The 23994-nt window shown below is 40.2% G+C and overlaps 1 protein-coding gene across 2 annotated transcripts in view; it reads left to right on the plus strand.

Moving 5' to 3' along the window:
• BMPER (BMP binding endothelial regulator) overlaps window positions 1–23994 on the plus strand; it is a 249783-nt gene that overhangs the window by 61955 nt on the left and 163834 nt on the right. For both annotated transcript variants that reach the window (XM_047849098.1, XM_047849097.1), the window contains exon 6: window positions 3259–3341. In XM_047849098.1, the coding sequence (XP_047705054.1) occupies window positions 3259–3341 (83 nt within the window). The remainder of the gene's footprint in view (window positions 1–3258; window positions 3342–23994) is intronic.

A 23994-nucleotide genomic window follows, 5' to 3' on the forward strand; every position in this document is an offset into this window, starting at 1 on the left:
CTGGACCTGAGTCCCTGTCAGAGAATCCAGTTTTTTCTCATCTTTGAATGACAGTAAAGACAGCTGCTCTCCACTACCTCTAACCTTCCTGAGTTCCCTGGACAGTCTTTTTTTGAGCCAGATTTCCTTTTCACCTTGGGATTTCTGTGGAGCTTGTATTCTTGGACGAGCTTACAAGAAGGCCAAAAATTGGTGGAAAGTAAAAGGTTTCTTTCCATAATCCAATTATTTTGTATCTATCAAACAGTTAGCTTGTGTTCCTTTTGCCTCTGAATGCATTAAATGCTTTGTATTATGTAACCATACCCTTAAATGCCTAAAGGGACCTTATTAAGTTAGATCAGTAGTTCTCTAGACTGCACATTAGCATCACCTGGGAAGCTTTAAAAAATAAATCTTGATGCCCTGGCTGCATTTCAGACCAATTCCATCAGCATCTCTGAGGGCGGAATCCAGGCCTCCCAGATAATTCCTATACACCGGCAAGCTTAAGACTGATAACAGAGCAAATTTTATATGCCATGTAGATTTAAAATTTATTGTAGCTCTTAAATATGAATTCAGTTGTGTTGAAGAGACTGCTGCTTTATTGGTACAGAATCAACTCAGTGTATGTAACATTCCTCCTCAGTTACGAGATCGTCGTGTTTTTAGGCTGCCTTTGAAAATGTGGGTATACAAAGAGCTGAGTGAGTTTATTTCAGCAGTTGAAGTTATCATATTTGAGCAACTGCTTCTTTCGCTTGGCTTTTGGTTGAGTTCCCTAGAAGGAAAGCCTGAACTCTGTGCTTCCACATACTGCAGTGCTAAGCCCTCCTGACCGTCCAGGGAGGGATGAGTTATGTCTGCAGTTCGCACAAGAAGAAATTAGATCCAGTGAGAATAAGGACCTCTCCAAGGCCTGTGAGTTGGAGTTGGGGCCTGGTCCCTTTTCTTTCTTGGCCACTATACTGCACTGCCTACTTCTCCCCTCCGCCCCAAACGCACACTGTAATAATTGTCTGCTTGGGTCCAGATGCCCTGGGAGACAAATCTTTAAAAGCTAGCTTGCCAGGGCCACACGCTGGCCCCCTGACACCTCGGCAGGCTGTGTGCCTTTGGTGATGGGGTCAAGAATCAACTCTGTTCTCTGTCTTTAATTTCAAAGGCCAACCTGTGGGATGTAAATCAGAAGACTCAGAAGAGGCCACATCCAGACTGTATTATCATTTGTCTTGGGAGGGAGGACTCAGCCAAGTCTAGGTAGGGACAGTCAAGGAAAGCCATGGGGTATTCTCCTTGGTAATTCAGAAGGACTGACATCTGTCATTGATCACAGAATGGTATTCTGCATAATGACAAACACGTACAGTCTGCGGTCGGTTTCTTCCTGAAACAGATTTCAGGACATTCTTGTTGTCGGTTCTTTCCTTTTGTCTGACTCTTTACTCAGTGATGGTGGGTTGTGATGGGAACAGTTTACATAGAATTTTCATTTAAAATTCCTTTATTTAAGTTGTCAAATGTAGATTGTTGTGGTTGATCTGTCTGGCAATCTGTGACAAAACCAGTGTGCAAACACATGAAAGAATTGAAGACCCTTTGTTCGAAGCGTGCTTTGAAAGGAGACAACTGGGCACCTGCCACCATTAACAATGCTGAGATACAGCCTCTGGGAGGGACCCAAGTTTACTGAGTCTTTCTGCATCAGCAGGAACAGCAAAGAGGTGGTTGTGTGCTAGCTCTGGGTGTGGGTATCAAATAGACTTTAAAACCACAGTTTCGCTCAGTGATTTAGCTTCAGACTCAGTAGCATTTGTTTTCATGTCTTTCAGTTGAACAAAGGGCTCCATTTCTAGATTTAAAATGAATAGGTCCTGTAGCCAGATTAGGTGGTTATGGGTAATACTTGTTTCCTTTTATCAAGAACCAACTGCTTCAAGAGTTTGGTGAGTTCTGTCGATGACTTCAGGTGGCAGGCCTTTAAATACTCTCAGGGGCATGAGTCAGTCTCTCACAAGTCCCTTTGCTGATTATTGGCACTACTGTGTTCGTTCTGACACTGTCTATCATGTGGAAAGTGACCTCAGCTATTCTGGCAAAGCATCTTGTGAAGACAGTCCTGAGGAAAGTGTCAGCCATAAGCTGACAGTCTTCTCATGGCCTGTTTGGCACAGGGGTTACTGGTCAGCCTGTGTTTCAAGTCGTTTGTGGGATTTCTTAAGAATATGGCAGTGTCCTGGGTACCTGGGTGGCTCAGTCAGTTAAGCATCTGACTTCAGCTCAAGTCATGATGATCCCATGGTTCATGGGTTCAATCCCCACGTCTGGCTCTGTGCTGACAGCTCAGAGCCTGGAGCCTGCTTTGGGTTCTGTGTCTCCCTCTCTCTCTGTCCCTCCCCTGCTCTCTCTTTCTCTTTCAAAAATGAATAAACATTTAAAAAAAAAAAGAATACAGCAATGTCCTGAGGATCATTCTGAATTGAAGACACCTCCTGGGATTTTCATCCTAGTTTTAGCCAAACTTAGTGGCTAAGCCTTTTTAATATCACATAGGGTAGGTCTGAAAAACTGTGTGGCATCTCCTGCCCTGCCTTTTCCCCTTCCTGCCCTGGTGCCCGACCCTGTGTGTGGTGCAACTGGTAGGTCAGAGCTGAGTTTGAATATCAGCTCTGCCACCTGCCAACTGAGTGAATTACTTCCTCTCTCTCAGCCATATTTCCCTCATCCATGGAGATAATTACAAGAGTCCCCACTTTGTAGACTCACTGTGAAGATGGAATGAGATCAGGGATACAAAGAGCCTGACAGAGGCTGGATATTCCCTGGATACTCACCAAGTGGTCATGTCATTTGTGTCATTTGCTGGGTGTGGCTCATTGTGGACTTCTCTCACTTGGCCTTCTCCTGTTTGCCTCTTCCAGCCCCTCTGGGGTTTAGTTCCCCTGGCTGTGGTCAGGGTGGTCATGGGGAGTTCCTTAGACTTGTAGGGCTCGCCACTATCCAGTGTTCCCCCTTGGGCTGACCTGGCTTCCATCATCTTATTTGCTTTCTAGCATCTTCAGGTTTCTGGACTCCTGTCACTCTTTTGTACTTTTTTTTTTTTTTTTTTAAACTATGAAGTGATCTTGTCCCTGGTTAAAGAGGATACTCTGCCAGGTAGAGGCGGAGGTGGAGGTGGGAGCTAGATGAGGGAGATGGATGAGCAGTGGACAGAAGCATCGTGTCAAGCTGAGCAAAGGCTCATGCCCTAATTCTGAACTTTTCTTTGCTTTCTAGGTTGTGTGTTTGAGGGTGTGCAGTACCGAGAAGGGGAGGAATTTCAGCCAGAAGGAAACAAATGTACCAGGTGTTCCTGTGTTGTAAGTACTGCCCTGGATGCTCTAAGGGTGTCCCTTCTGGTTCATTGTGGGTGAGATCCACCAAGAACAGCCTTGAGTTTCTTTACAGTCTTTCCTCCTCTCCCTCCAGATGTGGACCCAAGGAAAAAGTCTGCTGCTCTAGGGCAGGTTTCTCAATCTTGGCACTCTTGCAATTCTGGGGTGGGTAATTCTTTGTGGTATGGACTATCCTGTACATCGTAGGGTGTTTAGCATTATCCCTGGTTATGACGCATTAGGTGCCAATAGCACTTACACCCCTCAGTTATGATAACCAGAAATGTCTGCAGATGTTGTCACATGTCTCCTGGAGAGCAAGATCACACCTGGTTGAGAATCACTGGTTTGAATGAAGATTGAGGGAGGGAGGCTGGTTTCCCTCCACTGCCTTCTTCTTTGGGAAGATTTGGGTTCTCTCTTCTTTGGGGCAGAGAAGCTTCTGGCTGAGGCAGCTGTTGAGTTATTCAGTGTAGTCAGATGGGAAGCAGATGGGGATAAGTGCAGCTTGCTTCAGTGTATTCTGTGGGGCAAGAGAACCTAATCTGAGGCTTGGTCATTTTCACTGGTGGGGGGTGGGATGGATTGGAGGAAATGACCACTAAACTGTGGATTCAGAGCAGAGTAGGGACAAAGCCATAGACTTGCCTTTCTAAGAATTTTTGACTTGAATTCATATACTGAGGATAGCTTCAGAGTGCTTAGGAATGAAAGAAGAAACTTGGCGTATGCTATAATTTTAAAGGGATCTTTTTAATAAATGTATTTTAAATTTGGAGTAAGATCATTGGTGGTGATGATGGTAATGGTGACGATGGGGAATCTAGTCTTATTCAGTGCTCCAGGTTATTTACAGTAGGGAGTTAGCACAACCATATATTTTTAAAACTTTTAATCTTTTATAATGAAGAACATATAGTATGCATATCAGAATATTAAAAAAACATACATAGAGAACTTCAGTATCCTAATTTCACCGAGTAGAATCAAATGTGAACCATCATAAATCATAGTCTTAGCATTTGCCATTGCTCTGCATGTCTTTTCTAAAGTCTTTCCCTCTCCCTACATGAGACATGCACACACAACCTAGACAGTCCATATTTTTTTTTTCTTTTTAAAAATTTTTTTTAAACGTTTATTTATTTTTGAGACAGAGAAACAGAGCATGAACAGGGGGAGGGGCAGAGGGAGAGGGAGTCACAGAATCCGAAACAGGCTCCAGGCTCCGAGTGGTCAGCACAGAGCCCGATGCGGGGCTTGAACTCACGGACCGTGAGATCATGGCCTGAGCCGAAGTCGGATGCTTAACCGACCAAGCCACCCAGGTGCCCTAGACAGTCCATATTAAGGTAAACATGACCAAGAGTGATGGTTTTTGTATGGGGGAAAAGAAGGAAAGAAAGGAAGGGAGGCAGAGAGAAGAGTATATAAAAAGTATGTAATATGAGGTATATAATACCCATAATACTATAATAATATACAAAAATACAAAAGTAATTTCCTGATAAACAGAAGTTTGCATATTCAGACTCAACTGCCATGTTTTTCTCCTCTTGCTAATAATGTTTAAATAGTTTTATGTTATTTTTATGTAAATAAGCCATTAACTGCTGCCCATGTCTTAATTTTATTTCTTCCATGTTGGTAAAGTTTTCTGATAATTTTTTTAAAATTTAGTCTCATTCTTTTGGGTAAATTGAAGAAAAACAAGACACATTTCAGTAGGAAATTTTAAATCTGCATCTGTATGAATTGTCTTTTCCATAAAGGTGGGCCAAGGTTAGGCAGCTAAGCCTCCTTGGAGAGGAAGTTCAGCAGGTGGCAGGAGGATGGAAGGCTGCTGCGGTTTTACTGGTGACAATCACACAAAGTTATCCAATGTTGGGAACTGTGAATGAGTTTAGGAATTATATGTACAGGGGTCACAAACTCAAATGTGCTCAAGGCATTCAGATCTCTTGTGTTTGTAAACACAAGTATGCTGAACAAAACATACCTGAGAGCCAAGTTCAGGTGCCTGGAAGTCCTGCTTCCATTTTCAATTGAAGAAATAAAAATCCAGAGATGTTACTTGCCAAAGCTTTCCTGCTAGTGAGTCTTCTCCAGACATATATTCTGTATCTTTTCTCTATTCCTGTATTTTAATTTCCTAATTTCCTAATCCTGTATTCTTTCTAGCTCTCTGTGTTGCCACCCTTAACGCATAAGGGGCAGTGAATGGCTTTTTCTTATGTTCCTAATGTCAGTTTTTAAGCTAATAAGATAAGTAGAAGAGAGGAGGGAGCTCTTGCTTGGGGATCGGACATTTGTATGCAGGCTTGGATATGAGGAGGGCCCCGAGAGCAGTTTTTCTTTTTGTGGACACAAAAATTTGAGGTGTAAGCTTTGTCTTTTTGTAGCTTGTTATTAAAATAACCTCATTTTTAATATTCTTTCACTTTGCTGCCTTTTGATGTAGTACCCTAAAAGAAAAAAAAAAGGTAATGTCCTGGCAGCAAATGGCCCTGTTCTTGAAAGTGATGACTACACATGTTTGCTTTAGAAGTAACATTGCAAATGTACAGACTGGCCCAGGGGTATGTATGTGGGATCTGTGTGCATATATATTTGTATGTGTGTACGTCTATATCTACAAGTGTATATATCCACATAACTATGCAAATCTATATAAACAAGCTTATAAATATAAATGCAAACACACACATTTACATGTCCAAGTTTGGATTCCCCCAGAAACAGGCCCTGAGATAAGGATTTACATGTAAGTCATTTCCTTAGAGAGGACACTGGCAGAGGAGTGTGGTGATGACTCTGGGGAGGGAGGGGAGGCACCCTGGCGAGGGGGTGTCACCAAGCAAGTATCCTTGTACCCAACCAAGCAAGTATCCTTGTACCCGACCAGAGTGCACTCCTGCCGGACAAATTTTGGAAGCCAGTATGAGATTCATGCCTCAGAATTTCCTGCTGAGAGGTGAAGAACATGAGATATGTTTACAGCAACTCCCTTCTACTCCAGAGGGGTATTGATTGGGTACCAACATGAGCCTGCCACTCAAGTGACAAAGTAGCCTCTAGCAGTGAGAGGAAGAAGCACAGGTGCTGGCCATTGGGAGTCTGGCATGCACATTCATGTGGTAAGGGTGAGAGGATGGAGGTGGGGCAGCAACACAGTCAGCTACGGCATATTTGTATTTGTATATGTATATGGCACACGTACACACATGAACTATACATTAATATTTTCATATCTCTAAATATGTATGGTATATATGCATACACACGCATATACCCATATGTATATATGCATGCACATGTCTTTAGAACACTGGACCATCAGTGTTTTCCTTTGCTCATGCTGCTGGCCTGGTCTGGAACTCCTTTCTTTTCCTTCTTCACCTGGTGAGTGCTTGAGCTTTCAAAGTCGGTTATCACCACCCCACTGCAACTAACTCGGTGACCACTTCATTCCCCAGATGGTAGCGACCGCAGTTTTCTCATTTGTGTTCCTAAGGCTCTCACTGGCTAGCTCACCTGCCGTCTTTCCCTTCCTCCTTCTCTCACATGTGCGTGCATACACACACACACACACACACGCACCCACACCCACACCCACACCGCCCCCCACACACACACTTCCAGGTAGCAGGTTGTAGCTTCTGCATGTCTTTCTAACCTCGCCACTGAGCACTGTGAGTGTTCAGTGTCACTAGTATTCTTCTTTTCTATTGCTGTCTTATGACGTAGGACACTAAAACCCAGTAATCGCTTCTCTTCCAGTGACAATTCTGCCCTTCAGAGCTGACCTGTGCCTTCTTGCCTGGGAGAATCTATTGTAGGTAGATATCCTGTTCTCATTAGGGTTCTGCCTGCCTGGGAGCACCCCATACAGAGTCATGCACATGTGAGGCATCCCCCGTGCGTACTCCGTCTCTGATGGATGACTTACCAACTCTCCGAGGTGCTCCTCGCTCTCAAGGAGATATCACATAAGCCATGTGGTGCCATGTGGCTTACATTTTACATTCGACCCTTTTTTGTTTCACTCTCTGAATTTGTGAAAATGGTCTACCCATGTTTTTGTGATGTGGTGACAGGGGCAGACCACCAGAAAAGACATTTCATCTTATTGAGATGGATTCCTTAGATAATGAAACAGATGCCTTGCGCATGATTTTACATCCTCGATTTAGGGCAGGCATTCCAGTATATACGGCATTCCAGACAGTTGAGAGCATGCTAACGTGTGACGATATCTGGGGAGGATTTCACAACCTCTTGCTCTTACCCGTTCCAGAAGCAGAGCATCTAACATTTTTAGGTGTGAATATCATCATGACTCACAGAAAAATGCAGCGCTTTACTATCCCTTGTTAAACTATATAACCCCCATGTACCCATTACATAAATAAGAGAGCCAAGAGAATTACTTCTCCAGAGCCCTAATACTAATCAGGGGGGTGAAAACTGGAGTGCTTCTGGCTGTTCTATAGAGTTGTCTGAGTCATACTGGAGTGCGTTCCCTATGGCACGTGTTCAGTGTGAACAGGTCCTATGCTCCTTTTAAAATGGAAAGAGGAGGATTCTTTCCTAACACAGAAGCAAAGAGTTGTTTATAAAGTATACCAAGCATTGGTTAAAGTCTACCAAGCAAAGAATTGTTTATAAAGTATACCGAGCATTGGTTAAAGCCTGCATCTGTTTCTTTTTTAAGTTTGAATTTTTACTACCTGCCTAACTGGACAGCATGCAGTTCTGTTTGCCTTTGTTTGGTCAAGTTTTCAGGGAACAGGATGGTGGCAGTTGGCACAGACATTTCTGTAAAACCCAATGTCTTCAGACTTGTAAGACTAAAGACCAAGGTGCCAATGAGAGATGTTTGTGTTCTCTTTTAGTAAACTATTTTAAGAACCCTATGGGCTCAGCGTTCTTGGAAATTCCTTACCGAAGGGAGTAAAGCCCACAGAGTTGTAGGATACTCTTAAAAGAGTGGCAAGTCCTCAGTCTGCAAAACGAGCCAAATTAACTGGCCAAGATCAATTACTTTTGCTGACAAAGGCGTATTAAGTTCAGAGGATTTTTACTAATAAACATGGGTTGTTAATGGGCTGTCTGTGATGAAGGAGCTGTACTTTATTGGCTCTTAGAAGCCATGAAGTCCATAAACACCTTTGCTCTCACTTACACTTTAGATATTGCAAAGTGCTGTCTCCCAGGGAAAGTGAAACTCCTAAGAAGGTTATTTGGAGAGAACAAAGAAAATGGAGATCTTCATGGTTCCCGTTCCCCTTAGACCAAATTCCTTAAGATGTTCTGCACAGCCTGGCTTGGCCCGACCTCTCCCCAAGCTCTCTGGCCTCATCTGTGGCCCTCCCACATTCTTTCTGCTCTGGCCCCTGGGCAGATCTTCAGGATCCTCATGACTCAAAGCGTGGACCCGACCAGCAGTGTTGGTCTTACCTGAGAGCTTGTTAGAAATGCAGAAGCCCAGGCCCTACCCCAGACCTACTGAATTGAAATCTGGAGTTTAATAAGATCCCTGGAGGATTTACTTGCCAAATAAAGTTTGAGGAGCATGGTCTAATATCTCATAGCCTTTACCTGGGCTGCCTTTTCTCTCCTTTCTTCTCCTTATCACCCCCCATGCTTAGCTAATACCCACTTATCCCACACTCGGAAGCCCAAACATTTCCTTTTTAGGGAAACTCGGTCTGATTCTCAAGATGAGATCAGGTCATGTTGCTAAACCTTTTAGGGCAGCCCATACTTTACTTCCCAAACATTTAAAATGATTTATAATTAGATTTGTTTTTTGCGACGATTGTATTTGACTCCGTGAGGGAAAAATGGTTTGTATCCTTAGTGCTTGATATGTAATGGGCATACATAGTAATTGCTGAATTTATGAACAAATGACTGCTGAGTTTGATTTTCCTTTCTTTCCCCATTGCCTCTCTCTCCACTCTGCTAATTTAGTTTCCCCCTGCACGTTTAGTCTTTGCAGGTTCAGCAGGGAATAGAGAGATGCACATCACAGTAGATGAGCTCAGAAAGGAAGATGGATTTATGTTCAGCTGCTGTAGCACTTATAATAAATTGCTTTGTATGGAATGCAGATGACTTCCCTGGAGAGGTCTTCTCTGGAACGTGAGCCTTAAGCCTCAAAGATTCCTACTACTCATGGCAGCAGGAAGATGCAACCGCAGGAAGCACTTGCCAACTGTCAGGACCACTTGCTGTGGCAGAGCTTTGAAAAGAGAGCATGATTCGCAACTTTTAGAGTTGACCTTGCCCTGAAGTAAGGGGGAGACATGTCTGACCTCTCCCTGTTCCAGTGTGTTCGGCTTCGGATTGCACTTCCCTACAATAGGAAGCAGTGAGACATCTCATTATTTCTGTGGTCACGTGATGCCACGGCAATCCAAGTTACATATTCCCATCCACACGGCTGCTCCGCCTGCATGGGGACTTGGGACCCTCCATGCCTGAAACTTCTCACAGGGCCTCTCCCTTACTTGTTGTAATATGTGCAATTTGGCACATTTTAGACACAGCCTGTCATTATATCTTGCTTATCCACAGGGAGAAATTTGGCTACATCTGGGCAATAAATTGGAGAATTGAGCAATTATCAAGTGAATTGGATTAATGTGGGCAGTTTATCTAAATGGTGTGGGCCCCAAACCTTCAGAATAGTTTTCAAAAGTAGTCTGAAATGTTGGTATAATTGTTGGAATGTTCTGTTTTGCATTGTGGATGTACCAGCACCCTGAGGACAAAAAGTTCCTGGTTTTGAATAGTCAGTTGAAAAAAAGAGTCTTTTCTTTAAGATGTGGATAGCACTTGACCACTAGGAGGGGCCTCCAACTTGCTTAGAGAAGTAGCTGGTGCTATACTTATTTTTGGCTAGATCATGAGGTTCTGAATCCCGGTGTTTTATGTTAGAATGAATCGGAGCAGTTGTAATCTGTCAGCTAAGACTTCTCTTGGAAAGTCTATTGTAATGGCATTCTCTTTAGATAGAATCCATAAATGTACAACTGTTGTCATGGGAGTGTCAAATTCTTGCTTCTTGAAAATGCCACCAAAATAACCTGTTTGTGAGGCAAAGCCAAGTTTTTTGCTTACTGTGTTTATTGGTCATTACCTTGACAGAGGCTTAAAATAATGTTTTAGAAGGAAGAAGGCAAAGGTGAGATATTTATGAGCTTTGGGTGGCAGGATCTAGTTTAAGGTGGGTTTTTCACTGTAAGGTCTTGATTTGGAGTGATATACTGATAGACTCATATGATATACTAGTCTAGAATTGGTGGGAACAGCGAGGCCAGGGCTCCAAGGGGGATCTTAAAGAGTTCACGAGCCTCGTTGAGTTATCTGTATTACTAGTTGAGTACTTTTAAGGAGTTCCTGACATCAACAGGAAGCTTACTTTTTTTGATGTTAAAAAGTCTGGGGATAACTGTTTGAAATCCTATTTTAGCCCTGCCTCATGTGTTTTCAGTCCAAATCCTAGATTTTAGTCCCTATATATGTCTTTATTTTTTGTGGCTTCTAAGCTTCCTTATGCTTATTTCTTTATATAATTTATAACTGAAGCAGCCTATAAAGTTATTTTTCTACATAACATGACAGTTTTTCTAGATGACTGTTGAACATTTATAGGAAAACACATACTTTGAAAAGAGATAGCAAATGATTTATTTACAGGAGCATTATTGGTAGTAATAGCTACTTTTACTGTGTGTATCCTGTGCCAGATACATGTAATGATTTCACATTAATTTTCAAAATTGTCCTGCAATCCAGGGAGGTATTAGCCCCATTTTTTTTTTTTTTTGGTGAAGAAACTGAGATTCTGAGTTTAAAAGCTTGCCTAAGATCAAAGAGCTAATAAGAATTGAAATCTTGAACTGCTTGATTATAAAGCCACATGTCATTTCTCTCTCATCTACCCTCCCTCCCCCTGACCAATCAGTGTAATTTTGAGATATTATGTATGATTATAGGCATTTGGAAGTGGGAAATGCCATTTGAATCTATGGAGTGAAGAGCAACCAGACATTTTGAGAGAGAAATAATGGTGAGGTGAGCATTTTTGGTGCAATTTTGGTGCAAGAGGTACAAACACAATAAAAGTGTGAATTACACTTCTCTCTCAGAAGTTCACAAGTCTAAGCAAGTTTAAACTCATACCAGATTTCAGCCTTGGGCATTCAGCCTAAGTATATGTCACCATGATGCCAGAGTGGATGAAGACCACATATCTGTTACCCTCACATCGGTTGGAGAACAGAGACACTGTGATCTATAGTGTGTTTCCTCGCCAAGAAATTATGAATACACAAAGAACATGTGATAGTTGCTGGGACAGAGCCAGTCTCACTGCCTCTGCTTCTAAAGAGATAGAAATAAAGGTTTATCTGATGGGGCCTATCTATCCCTTGCAGTAGTCACCAACAGAGTTGAAGCAGCAATTGGGAGAGCCTTCTTTAGAGATTATACAGAGGAGTTGGGTTCCCCTGGACATGAGTTTCAGTGGTTCTGTGAGTGGATATTTGTCCTCTCGGTAGAATGAAGGGGCAATTGTATGATTGCTTTTGAGCAGTTGCTTTTCTCCTATCCATCTAAAAGCAGATGCATTTACATATTTGAGTAGAGTTTGGTAAGAAAATGAGCTCGATTGGTTAAATCTCATCCCATTGTATCCTTGCAAAGATCATTCCGCCAATTTTTCCCCTCTCCCTTTTATACTCTTTAAGTTCTGTCACAATGATGAGCCCCCTTTATCTCCTAAAAATCCAGGAAGGATATTGATTTTACTAAATGCTGAAGAATTTCCCACTTGTTTAGCCATTCCTCCTTCCATCTTTTCATCCATCATTTATCTCTACAGCCAGCCAACCATTATTAATTTAATGATGGTTGTCTGCTATGTGTTAGTATATTAGGCACTGAGCACTCAAAGATGAAGAAGATTTCATTTTTATCTCCAGACAATTATAATCTATTGACTTGGGTATATTAAAAATACATCCCAGGGGCGCCTGGGTGGCGCAGTCGGTTAAGCGTCCGACTTCAGCCAGGTCACGATCTCGCGGTTCGTGAGGTCGAGCCCCGCGTCAGGCTCTGGGCTGATGGCTCGGAGCCTGGAGCCTGTTTCCGATTCTGTGTCTCCCTCTCTCTCTGCCCCTCCCCCGTTCATGCTCTGTCTCTCTCTGTCCCAAAAATAAATAAAAACGTTGAAAAAAAATTAAAAAAAAATACATCCCAAATTGAACCACCCTGCAGAATTTTTCGTGTACAAAGTATAAGATGATATTATATGATAATATGTACCAACTATATAAATTATATAATTTGTATAGAATATATAATTATATATAATCATATAATTATAAAAATTCCAGGTGGGATTCTGTCTGACAAGACAGATAGAAACAACTGTACAATTCAAAGATAATCACTGTTCATAGGATTTGATACATTTCCTTCCAACCTTTTTTCTCCATATTTACACATAGTTATAAAGCTAGATAGGATCACATTCTATATGCAGTCTTGTATCTTGGTTATTTTCATTTATCATTATATTGTGAACATATCTCCATCTCATTAAAAAGTCACCAAAAATATTTTTAATAGCTACATAATATTCTATCAGTATACTATGAATTATTTAGTCATTTTTTGGTATTAAAAAACTAATGCTGTTCTCAGTTTTCATGGTTATGAGTAAACAACAAACATCTTTGAAAATTAATCTTTCTTTGTTTCTCTGATTGTTTTCTTAGGCTAAACTCATAGAAGTATAATTAACGGGTCAAGGATACGAACACTTCTGTGTGTGTGTGTGTGTGTGTGTGTGTGTGTGTGTGTTGCTAAAATAACTCATGTAAGTGATGCCCTAATTTCCACCTCAATCTTCAACACATAGGTGTCTTGCACCAAGAGTTTTTTTTCATTTGTAAACCTTGTTTTCATTGACATTTTACTTCTGAAACTGAATATTATTCATATGTCAAAGTCTGTTGCATTTTTTCTGTAACTTGTGTTTTTATTTCTCATTTTTCTACCGAGTGCTTAAAGTTCTATTGAATGTATGTATGTATGTATGTATGTATGAAGGATATTCATCTCCTCCTTGTTATGCAAAGGTGTGTTTTCAAAAGCACAGACAAAAATGCTGTGTGTATAGTTGTACCTTAGTGTGTATGTTGCATGTTGGATACTGGCAGAGTTTGCCAAAAATCCTGTGTGTTCTTCCAATCTTTTCTCTTCCAATCTTGATCCAAACATATTAACAAAATGTGAGTCTACATTGTTACCTCTCAAATGTAATTAATCTGAGACTTTTCTTTGTTTAAGCTCCTCTCTTTCCACCTCTGACCCCTTCATTTTGAGACAGTGATCTTCTGTACCTGTTCCTAGGCTAAAGTGAAGCTATTCTTTGAGTTTCTACAATGCCTCTTTCCTAACCCACAGCTCTGCAGTCTCTCTGTCTCCCCACAGGTTTCTCTTTGTCTCGTGGCTCAGAGTGTGAAAGATCCCTCCTGATCCCTTCTCAGGCTGTTATTCCACTGGGACTCTTGTTTCCATCCTTTCCTACCTTCCCTCATTCTGTGGTTTAGATTTTGTTTCTTGTGGACAAGCATAACGTGCCTTACACCTTTGAGTGCAGTGTCTTGCATGTAGGAAACAGTAAATATTTGACTAAATGCCTGGTCTTACACTTTCTGATTGGAGTATCCATGTTCTTGGAAATGAGTTATACAATCTAGAGCCTTCTACCTTCCTACTTGGGACTTTGTTTCAATCTTCAAGGCAATGAGCTACATATTCACGTTTTTCTTTCATTGAGCATAGTGACTTGAAGGGTTTATGATAAATCTGTAGAGGGAAGAGAATCCAATCTAAAGTATTTTATTTTATTCTATTTTAATTTTTAAGTTTATTTATTTTGAGAGAGAGACAGAGAGACAGAGAGAGAGAGACAGAGAGAGACAGAGAGAGAGAGAGAGAGAGAGAGAGAGAGAAGAGGGGAGGTGCAGAGAGAGAGGGAGAGAGGGAGGGAGAGAATCCCAAGCAGGCCGCATGCCCGGTGTGAAGTCCAACGTGGGGCTTGATCTCATGACCCTGAGATCACGACCTGAGCTGGAATCAAGAGTCAGACACTTAACTGACTGAGCCACCCAGGCATTCCAAAAACTGACAAGGAGACTTCTAAGTGGCCGTGTTCAGAGGGAGGGGTGAGGGTGATGCCTCAGCCTCATGGGAGGGCAAGTGTCAGAAAGTATCTCTCTGTGGTGTGGGAGGAAGGGAAAGGAAACATCTATTAATAAAAGTAAAAAGAAATACTCCATTTTGTCAACAAAATAGAATAAAACATCAGTGTTATGATACTTTAGAATATTTCCAGATGTTTTGATCTTTTGTTTTGTTTTTTTGTTATTACCACGAAAACTTAATTTTTTAAAAAATTAGTACTATGGGTCTGCTCCTTGTTTCTGCTTTATGGCTCCCCCTCCCCTCCCTGTGTTCTTCCTTCCCTTTTCCTTTCCCTCCTGCTTCCATTCTCCCTGTCATTTCCAGACATCCTTAAGCTGCTGTGCTTTGATTCTCATCAGTATCTCAGCACGATAGCCTGTTTTAATAAAGTAGGGTAACTCACTTTCATTGCCATCTTGGTCTCTCCTTGAATAACCGTCCCAGAGTTCTGTACACATGAGATATTGAGGAATTATCTTTTGAATGAATTGATTACACATTTTGGCACCTTTTAAATGTCATTCAAATGTTCAATTTGGAGGGTGGCAGTGCTTTTGTGGTCCTGTGAATGGCTTCAATTACCACCATTCCCTTTGAGTGGAATTTTAAATGATACCACTTGTTTAATGTAAGCAGCAATGTGTTGGGATCGCAGGGAGCCACACAGAAGAATATTTCCCCTGCACACAACCAACATTGTCTTCTAAAGCTCATCCCTGAGCCTACACTGAGTCAGTGCAGTGAATCATCCCTTGTAAACCCACCTAAATACTTAGTGTGGTTTAGAAGGTCCAGCTTGAAATATCAAGCAGATTTTGCTATTTGGAAAGGGGACAGGCCTCCAGGATCTGGATGAACCTTCTGTACAAGGAGCACCATGAAATGTATAAACAACCCAAGTTGTATCCAGTGTCAAATATTATCTATCACACAGTTCTGTGCACTGCTGTTTTGTTCTAGGGCCTCTTCTGTTCCCTATGATACACATCAGCATCAGACAATCTGATCGTGATTAACAGTATTCTATTCCAGATGTCCTATGTGGGGACTTTTTAAACCTCTGAATATTGCTGGAGTTAAACACACACAAAAAACTGCTACTCATAAGGAACAAAAACAAAGGCCATAGTTTGTCCATGACATTCTCTTTAGTGAGGGGAAAAAACATACCTGTTTCATTTTCGGTCTGATTAAATATAAATTTGTAATGTAATCAAACATCAATAAAAGCAGTTATTCCTTACAAAGAAGTATACTTTGGTCATGTTTTAAGAACAAAAATTCAATAATAGAAAAGTTACTTTTTAATTTCAAAATGAGTATGAAGAATTACTCTCACCACATCATTCATATTGATACACATCTTACTTTTTTTCATGCTTTAATCTGACAAAACAAGCTTTAATATACTTTCACATTTTGGTTGTAGGGCTGTGTTGACTTTAGGGTTCTTTTCCCATACCAATCTGTGTTTATGAATGTGATTGGTAGATGACAGGAGTGAGAGTTCTTGACATTGGTGGGAAATGTGTTTCTTTTCAGCTTCAAGTTCAAGAAAAGTAGAGGGAGGGGACTCTTGAGAATTTTTGGTTTTGTTATTAGGTTTTCAGCATCCATAATATTCATAAGCAATGGACACAGCTGTCTTTAATAACTAAGGCCGCTAACTGAAAGAACAGAACACATGCCAGAAAAACATCAGGCTGTAAGGATTTTTTCCAATGCAAAAATTTTCATATGTTGAAGCAAGATTTCATTTATAACCAAACTGGATGTTTACTCTAAGTTTCTATCAGTAAGTAAAAGCATTTGACTAAGCACTAGGAAAAGTGCAGTGAAGTTTTTGGTATTTTTAAAAGTTTTCCCTTTGCTACTACATTGTTCTGGATGGTTTTAGAGCATGCAGATGTGTCCTGTATCCCTTAGGGGGCATTGTGGTGGGCAAAAGGTCACTGGCCAGGCTGAGGAGAACTGGGGTCCTGTCCTGCTTCTGGCGGGAAGGGCTTATTAGAACCTTTTCAGTTCTATAATTTCCCAACTCAGAAAAAGCTCTTAAATTTCCAAGGAAGTAAGTTATTTGATGGACTCTAAATACCAGCTAATAGAATTATTTTTTCTAATATAATAATAGGTCATCATTACATTTTAGAATTTACTTTTTAAAAAAAATTAATGCATTAATTTTTAATTTATTCATAGTGAAACTTGTTCTCTTTTTATACATATTCCATGAATTTTGGCAAATGCACAATTAAATGAGTAGTTAATACAATTATTTTTATTTTTCAACTTCTTAATGTTTATTGTTTATTTTTGAGAGAGAGAGAGAGCATGAGTGGGGGAGGGTTAGAGAGAGAAGGAGACACAGAATCTGAAGCAGGCTTCAAGGCTCTGAGCTGTCAGCACAGAGCCTGACGTGGGCCTCGAACCCATGAACCGTGAGATCATGACCTGAGTTGAAGTCGGATGCTTAACCAACTGAGCCACTCAGGTGCCCCTAAAATAGTTAGTATTATTATAAATTATGTTCAAAGATGCAAAAAGTCTACCTATTGTAGCTATACCACAACTTATATTAAAAAACTAAAAAGATTTTTGACTCCTAATCATAAAGCTTTTCTAAAATATCAAGACATGTCTGGTGCCTCTAACATATCTAGAATGAGGAGCAAGAGGATCTCATCCATTTTGGATCTTGTGAAGGTCTTTACTCATGAAATGTATTTGTGGGTTTTGTTTGCAGAACAATGATTAGAAGTAGAGGAAGCTTTTCTTTTTCCCCCTAACACAAAGGTAAGACAGTACAGCAGGCGGGGAGTGAGAGCCACGAATAGAACTCCAGTTGCTGGGTTCTATCATTTATGTTGCTGAATGTGTAGGTTGTAGCTTATTATACAACCCTAGATTCATCGCTCAGAGATGGAAAGGCATTTCAGTGCCTTGACATGTTTCCACATTAGTATAAAACCAAATGGTATGGGGTTGAGGGTTTTCTGGAAGAGCGTTGAGGTTCTCTAAGGAGAGTCACCTGGCCTTTTCAGCTGTGTTTGTTTCTGGAGAGCTCTGCAGATGTTAAGTGTTGCTTCCTCATCCCAGGTGTTGTCCAAATGTTGGTACAGAAGAGGCTTGAGTTTTCCACAGGGTGCAGTAGCTATGACTGTAATATTAGTAGAGTCACGTGATAGATGACAGGTGAATACGGTATATTCCACCTGGGATCTGGCCCATGTGCCCTGGTGGGAGGACATAGTCTTTGGAATTAGTGGAGCGGGGTTTTAATTTAGCTCTGTTCTTTCAGCAAATGAATATACTTCTGAGCCCCACTTTCTTCATTCATAAAATAGGGGGCCATTTCTTGGCAAAAAATGGCCAGAAATCTTATGTCTTCTTCCTCCATCTAAACATGGTTGCCATAGCAAACAGGACCTACAAAGCTATTCCATGTAGGAAGAGTTTTATGCAAAATGGAAAAGATAAGGTTCTCTTGCTTCTTGTTAAGGAAATAAAATCAAAGATTTCAAAGAAAATTTAGGGCTTTGGAGCCCCAAACACCCCCACCCCTATTTTTTTTTTTAAATAAAAGATGTCCCAGATGGCTGTCTCAGGATTTCATGGGATGATACATAGTGTCCTGCCTACTAACAGCACTTAGTAGATGCCTTCCTTTCCTGCAGGACTGAATAATTTTTAGTCATAGTCCTTTCAGTGGCAGCCTGTTTGAATTTAGATTTTCGTTTGCATATCATACCTAAATATTTTAAACCAGAGTTTCCCGGATTGGTGTTCAGAGAAGAAACCTACCAGATAGCTTCTTGGTGTCAGATTATTGTCTTTCCTACACAAGGTGGCATGAACATGCTGCCTCTCTGCCTTGAAGCACCAGTACCTTTCTTTTCTCAGAAGGAGACAGTATTCTTCAGTCTGAGTCATTTTTTTCTCTCCATTTAAAGAGCTGCTGAATCTTCTTAGACACCGTGGGAAAGTCTAAGCACTGTTCTAGTAATATTCCAACCCTGCTCTATCCAGTGGAAATAGAAAGTGAGCCACATTTGCAATTTTTGGTTTTCTAGTAGCCACATTGAAAGAAGTCAGAGAGAAACAGGTGACATAAATGTAATAATATACTGTTTTTAACCCCTTGTATCCCAAATATTATCATTTCAATACATAAGCATTATAAAAATATTAATGGAATATTTTACATTCTTTTTTTTCTTTTTTCATACTACATTTTCAACTTCTGGGGTGTATTTCATACCTAAAGCCCTTCTTCTTTCAGACTAGCCACATTTCAAGTAGTCAGTAGTCTTGTGATGAGTGGCTACCATGTTGGAGAGCACAGGTCTAAACAATGATGGAAGGTGCACAAGAAGTTCCCGCATTCACACTCAACAGGACCTTCCCTCCTGCCTAATCCCATCACATGATATTCTATTTCTGGTCTGCCAGGTTGACATTGTGCTAAGAAATCAGGATGAAGTAAAATGGAAGTTATCCGCTAGAATAATCATTTCTAAAGGTTTGCCTCCCTCTGCTCTGAATGCTCCATTGGTATCCAAATGGTGACCCTACTTTGCCACCAACTCCCTCTGCCATTTGACCCTTCTTATCAAATTGACCTTGTTTATTTTTTTCCCATAGCTTTTTAATTGCCATTGATATCCTTTTTTTTTTTTTTCTCTGTTATTCTCTCTCTCTCTCTCTCTCTTTCTCGCTCTCTTTTTGACCCCTGCCCTGGTAGAATATAAGCCCTGTTAGGGCAGGGACACTGTTTTGTTCATTGATATATTCTTACTAGTTACAACACAGCTTAGCACATAGTAGGCACTCAACAAATATTTGCTGAATGGATAAATAGATGAACAATACCAAGGCTTTGACATTCTAAGAATGAAGAATTCTAATCATAGTATTTACCAACAGTTGATTAAAATTTGAAAGTTCTGAATACCACCCTGCCCAAGATAAATAGCTTAATTTTCTTAATTTGGAAAACACAATCAAATCATCTATGCATTGGCTTTTTTCTGGTTTGGAAGGCCCACTAACAGACTTTTATGATGTTGCCCAGGTCAGCTAGACCTCAGTGGGAGTCTGGTTAGTGCCCTCAAACACAGACACTGCTCAATTTTAAATGGTAACTTGTTGGAATGTCAGAACAGACTCAAATTCAAATTTAAGCAGAGTTCTCAAATGCTTTTCCTTCTTTGGAAGTAGATACTTAGGAATTCTCAAAATTTAGGAACTCTCAACTTGAATATTTAATGGGGTCAGGTTGGATTACCTCCTCTATCTTTACAAATCTTCAAACAAATCTCTCCCATTCAGTTTCAGCACAGTCCTTGAGAATGTCATGAGCATGTGCATAGGGTCAAGGCTGAATGGTAAGAAGGGCTGTTGTTGTTGGCTGGATCTGTGTGGGGAGCAGCACTAACCATGGGCTTGTGTAGCCAAACAGTGTGATGTGATCCTCTGGCTGCAGAGATCCTGCCAGACGCCCGCATCTGGCGCAGCGGCGGCCTGGCTCTTCAGAGAGGAAAGGCCAGTATAATTTAGAAGCCAGAAAAACTTTCCTTTGTCTTACTTGTTTTTTCTCCAAGAAGCTGAAGTTTTGAAGGCCTCAGCAGGAGAGAAGTCTCCCTGTCCGAGAGGCTCTCAGGATTTTGTGCCTTGTAGTATGAAGTTAGCAAGGAGCTCTCAGCATCTCTTTCCTCTCTCCCTGTCTGCTCGCAGTCCCAGAACATAAAATTGGCAATGGCCAAAAATATATTTCACACTAAATTATTCTTTCTAGTAGTGGAGCGGCCTCTTACCATTCTCTTACATGTTCCAAGAGAGGAAATCAAAACTTTGTCAACAGTCTCAGAGTCAGAACTCAAGATTGAAGTTTCTAGGCAATGAATCCCATTTTGACTTCCCTTTACCCTCCTGGGCACTGGGAACACAGTGGGTTTCATGTGCTGAGACCATGCCATTTGGTGAATGAGAATTTAAAATTCTAAGTTAAGGTCCTGTGGCTAGTTTAAAGCTTGGTAAGATAGTTTTGGATTAAAAGCAACAACCTAAGGAAGGAAGGAAGGAAGGAAGGAAGGAAGGAAGGAAGGAAGGAAGGAAGGAAGAAAGAAAGAAAATAAAACCAACAACCTCAGACTTTATAAAGGTATGTCATCCCCTGTAAAAAAAGCATCAAATATGGGAAGGTTTGTTCTAGAACTTTATTTTTATTATGTAATAATTCTTGTACTTGCAAATTTTTAATGTGTAAAAGGCTTTGCTGGTTTATACCATTTGAGTGTTTACAAAAGATATAGTTTGACAAGAACTTTTGAATTCATTCAGAGAAAGAATATTTTTCTGAAATCAGTTTCTCCTTTCTTGCGAAGAGCCTTTCCTTCAACTCATTTTATTCTCCAACCCCTTTTTTTCTTTTTTCTATTTTCTATTTTCTAACTTTTTTTTTCCATTTTCTATTTTCTAACTTTCTATTTTCTCCTTCTAAATACCTCTTTGGTTTCTCCAACTTCCTCAGAATTTCAAAGGTAACCATGGTTGTGAGTTGGAGACCATCCCAAACTCTCTGGTGGAGGGTGTCATATCCAGAGCTTTGTGCCCAGTATCTTCAAAGTTTTGTATTTGTCTGTCACAAGTTGATTATAATTGTGGCCATTTTTTCTGATCTACTAAATGACCCATTTGTAATTCTTTTCTGTAACAAACCTATGAATTATGAAAAAACTCACACGTTGACCAGTTTGATGAGAGAAGAGATGGGTTTAAAGACAGCTTGATCAAATTCTATTTGAAAAGGGGTACTGTGGCTTAAATATCCCAACTTCCTAATGCTTTTATGACTTTGGCATATTTTAGTGCCCGAAGTAAAACCATTCATTCATTCATTCATTCATTCACTAATTCGTGTAATAACAGTTTTTGCTTTGGACCCACTAGAACTGAGAGCCTGACTGTTCTAATGCTGGGAATACAACCATGAACTAGAAAGATAAAAATGTCCACTCTCATGAGGCTTACGTTCCAGCGGGGAAGGTAAGCAGCAACGAGGAGAAAAAGTTAAATGTATGTATTCCAAAGAGTGAAAAGTACTAAGGAGAAAAGCAAAGCAGAGAAGGTGGAGAAAGTTGTTGGGGTAGGGTAGATGATGATTTTAAATAATGGGGTCAAGAAAGGGCTCACCATCGCCTCACTAGTGTATTAGTGTATTAGACCCCAAACTCTACCTGTTTGCAACTAATAGACACTTGTCTGTTCAGTGAAAAAAAGGAGCTGATAATTAAGAAATATCCAGAGATTTATCTAGACTAAATAATGAGTGTAATGCAGGTAAGTGTATGGATTTCATATTGCTTATCCCTTTATGAACTGTAAACTGACCCTTTCAGTTATGGTCATTTTAGAGTTTGCTATTCTGTTACTTTTTGAGAAGTTGCTGATGCAGCTGAATTTGGGGTAAACATTCTTTTGATATTTTGCCCACAAAAAATGCTTGCACAAAAATGGAGAAATAGCACCATCATTCTAAAGAAACAAACCTGCCATCTTAAGTAATGGTTGAAACATTAAATATGTAGTACTCCAGCAAGAAATGTTTAACCAGAATCTTACTAGGAGGAAACAATCAGACAAATCCAAATTCAGTACTGGCCCAGATTCTTAAAAAATGTGTGTTGTAAAGGAAAATAAAAATTTGTGCAACTGTTCTAAGATAAACTAGAGGAAAGTGACGTGACAGCTAAGAGCAACATGTGATCATGGACTATAGCTCCTGGATTGAAGAAAATACTCAATAGAAATTATTAGCAAAATTGGGAAGATTCGAACATAGACTGTATTTTAGATGATAGTACTGATTGATTAGTTGAATGTGACAGTTACATTGTAGTTATAAAGGAAAAAGGAAAGTGTTCCTAGCCTTAGGAAGTACATGCTTAATTAAGGGTAGGATGTTTACAAATGATTTTAAACAGTTCAGAAAAAACTCTCTCTCCCTCTCTCCCTAAAAGTATTGCAAAATATTAAAAACTGATATTTCTAGATGAAGGGCATATGGATGTTTATTGCATTATTCTTGCAACTTCTCTGACAGTTTAAAATTTTTCAAAATTAGGGTGCCTGAGTGGCTTAGTCAGTTAAGCATCTGACTTTGTATTAGGTCATGATCTCGTGGTTTGTGAGTTCAAGCCCCGCATCAGGCTCTGTGCTGACAGCTCGGAGCCTGGAGGCTGCATTGGATTCTGTGTCTTCCTCTCTCTTTGCCCCTCCCTTACTCATGCTCTGTCTCTCTCTGTCTCAAAAATAAATAAGCATTAGGGGCGCCTGGGTGGCTCAGTCAGTTAAGCATTCGACTTCAGCTCAGGTCATGATCTCACAGTCTGTGAGCTCAGTCTGTGAGTTCGAGCCCCGCATCAGGCTCTGTGCTGACAGCTCAGAGCCTGGAGCCTGCTTTGGATTCTGTGTTTCCCTCTCTCTCTGCCCCTTCCCTGCTCATGCTCTGTCTCTCTCTGTCTCAAAAATAAATACAAACATTAAAGAATAAAAACAAAAGTAAATAAACATTAAAAAATTAAAAATTTTCAAAATTAAATGTTGGGGAAAGAACTGGAAGTGGTTGTAAAGTTTTTGTTTTTGTTTTTTTTGTTTTATCAGCTAACCCATTTCACTGTTCGTATGATGTTAGCTGTAGGTGTTTTTGTAGATGCCTTTATCAGGTTGAGGAAATTCCTCTCTATTTCTAGTTCATTGAGTATTTTTAATATAAATAGGTGTTGGATTTTGTTCAAATGTATCTTATGCATTTATTGAGATGATCACATGGTTTCTGTTCTTTGCTGTATAAAAATGGTGTATTATATTGATTAATTTTCATATGTTAAAAAAATTTTAATGTTTATTTTTGAAGAGAGAGAGAGACAGAGCATAAGCAGTGAAGGGGCAGAGAGAGAGGGAGACACAGAATCCAAAGCAGGCTCCAGGCTCTGAGCTGTCAGCACAGAGCCTGATGAGGGGCTCAAACCCACAAGCTGTGAGACCATGCCTTTAGCCGAAGTTGGAGGCTTAACCGACTGAGCCACCCAGGGGCTCCATAATTTTCATATGTTAAACTAACCTTGCATTTCTAGAATAAATCTTACTTGGTCATGGTGTATAATATTTTTTATATATTGTTGGGTTCAATTTGCTAGTATTTTGTTGATTTTTGTGTCTATATTTATAAAGGATATTGGTTTATAGTTTTCTTGTGATGATGTTTTTATTTTTTGATCAGGATAATAATAGCTTTATAGAATGAATTAGGAAGTATTCCCTCCTATGTTTTTGAAAATTTTGTAAAGGATTTGTGTTAATTTCCCTTCAAACA

This window comes from Prionailurus viverrinus, chromosome A2, assembly GCF_022837055.1.
Source record: "Prionailurus viverrinus isolate Anna chromosome A2, UM_Priviv_1.0, whole genome shotgun sequence".
Classification (NCBI taxonomy): domain Eukaryota; kingdom Metazoa; phylum Chordata; class Mammalia; order Carnivora; family Felidae; genus Prionailurus; species Prionailurus viverrinus.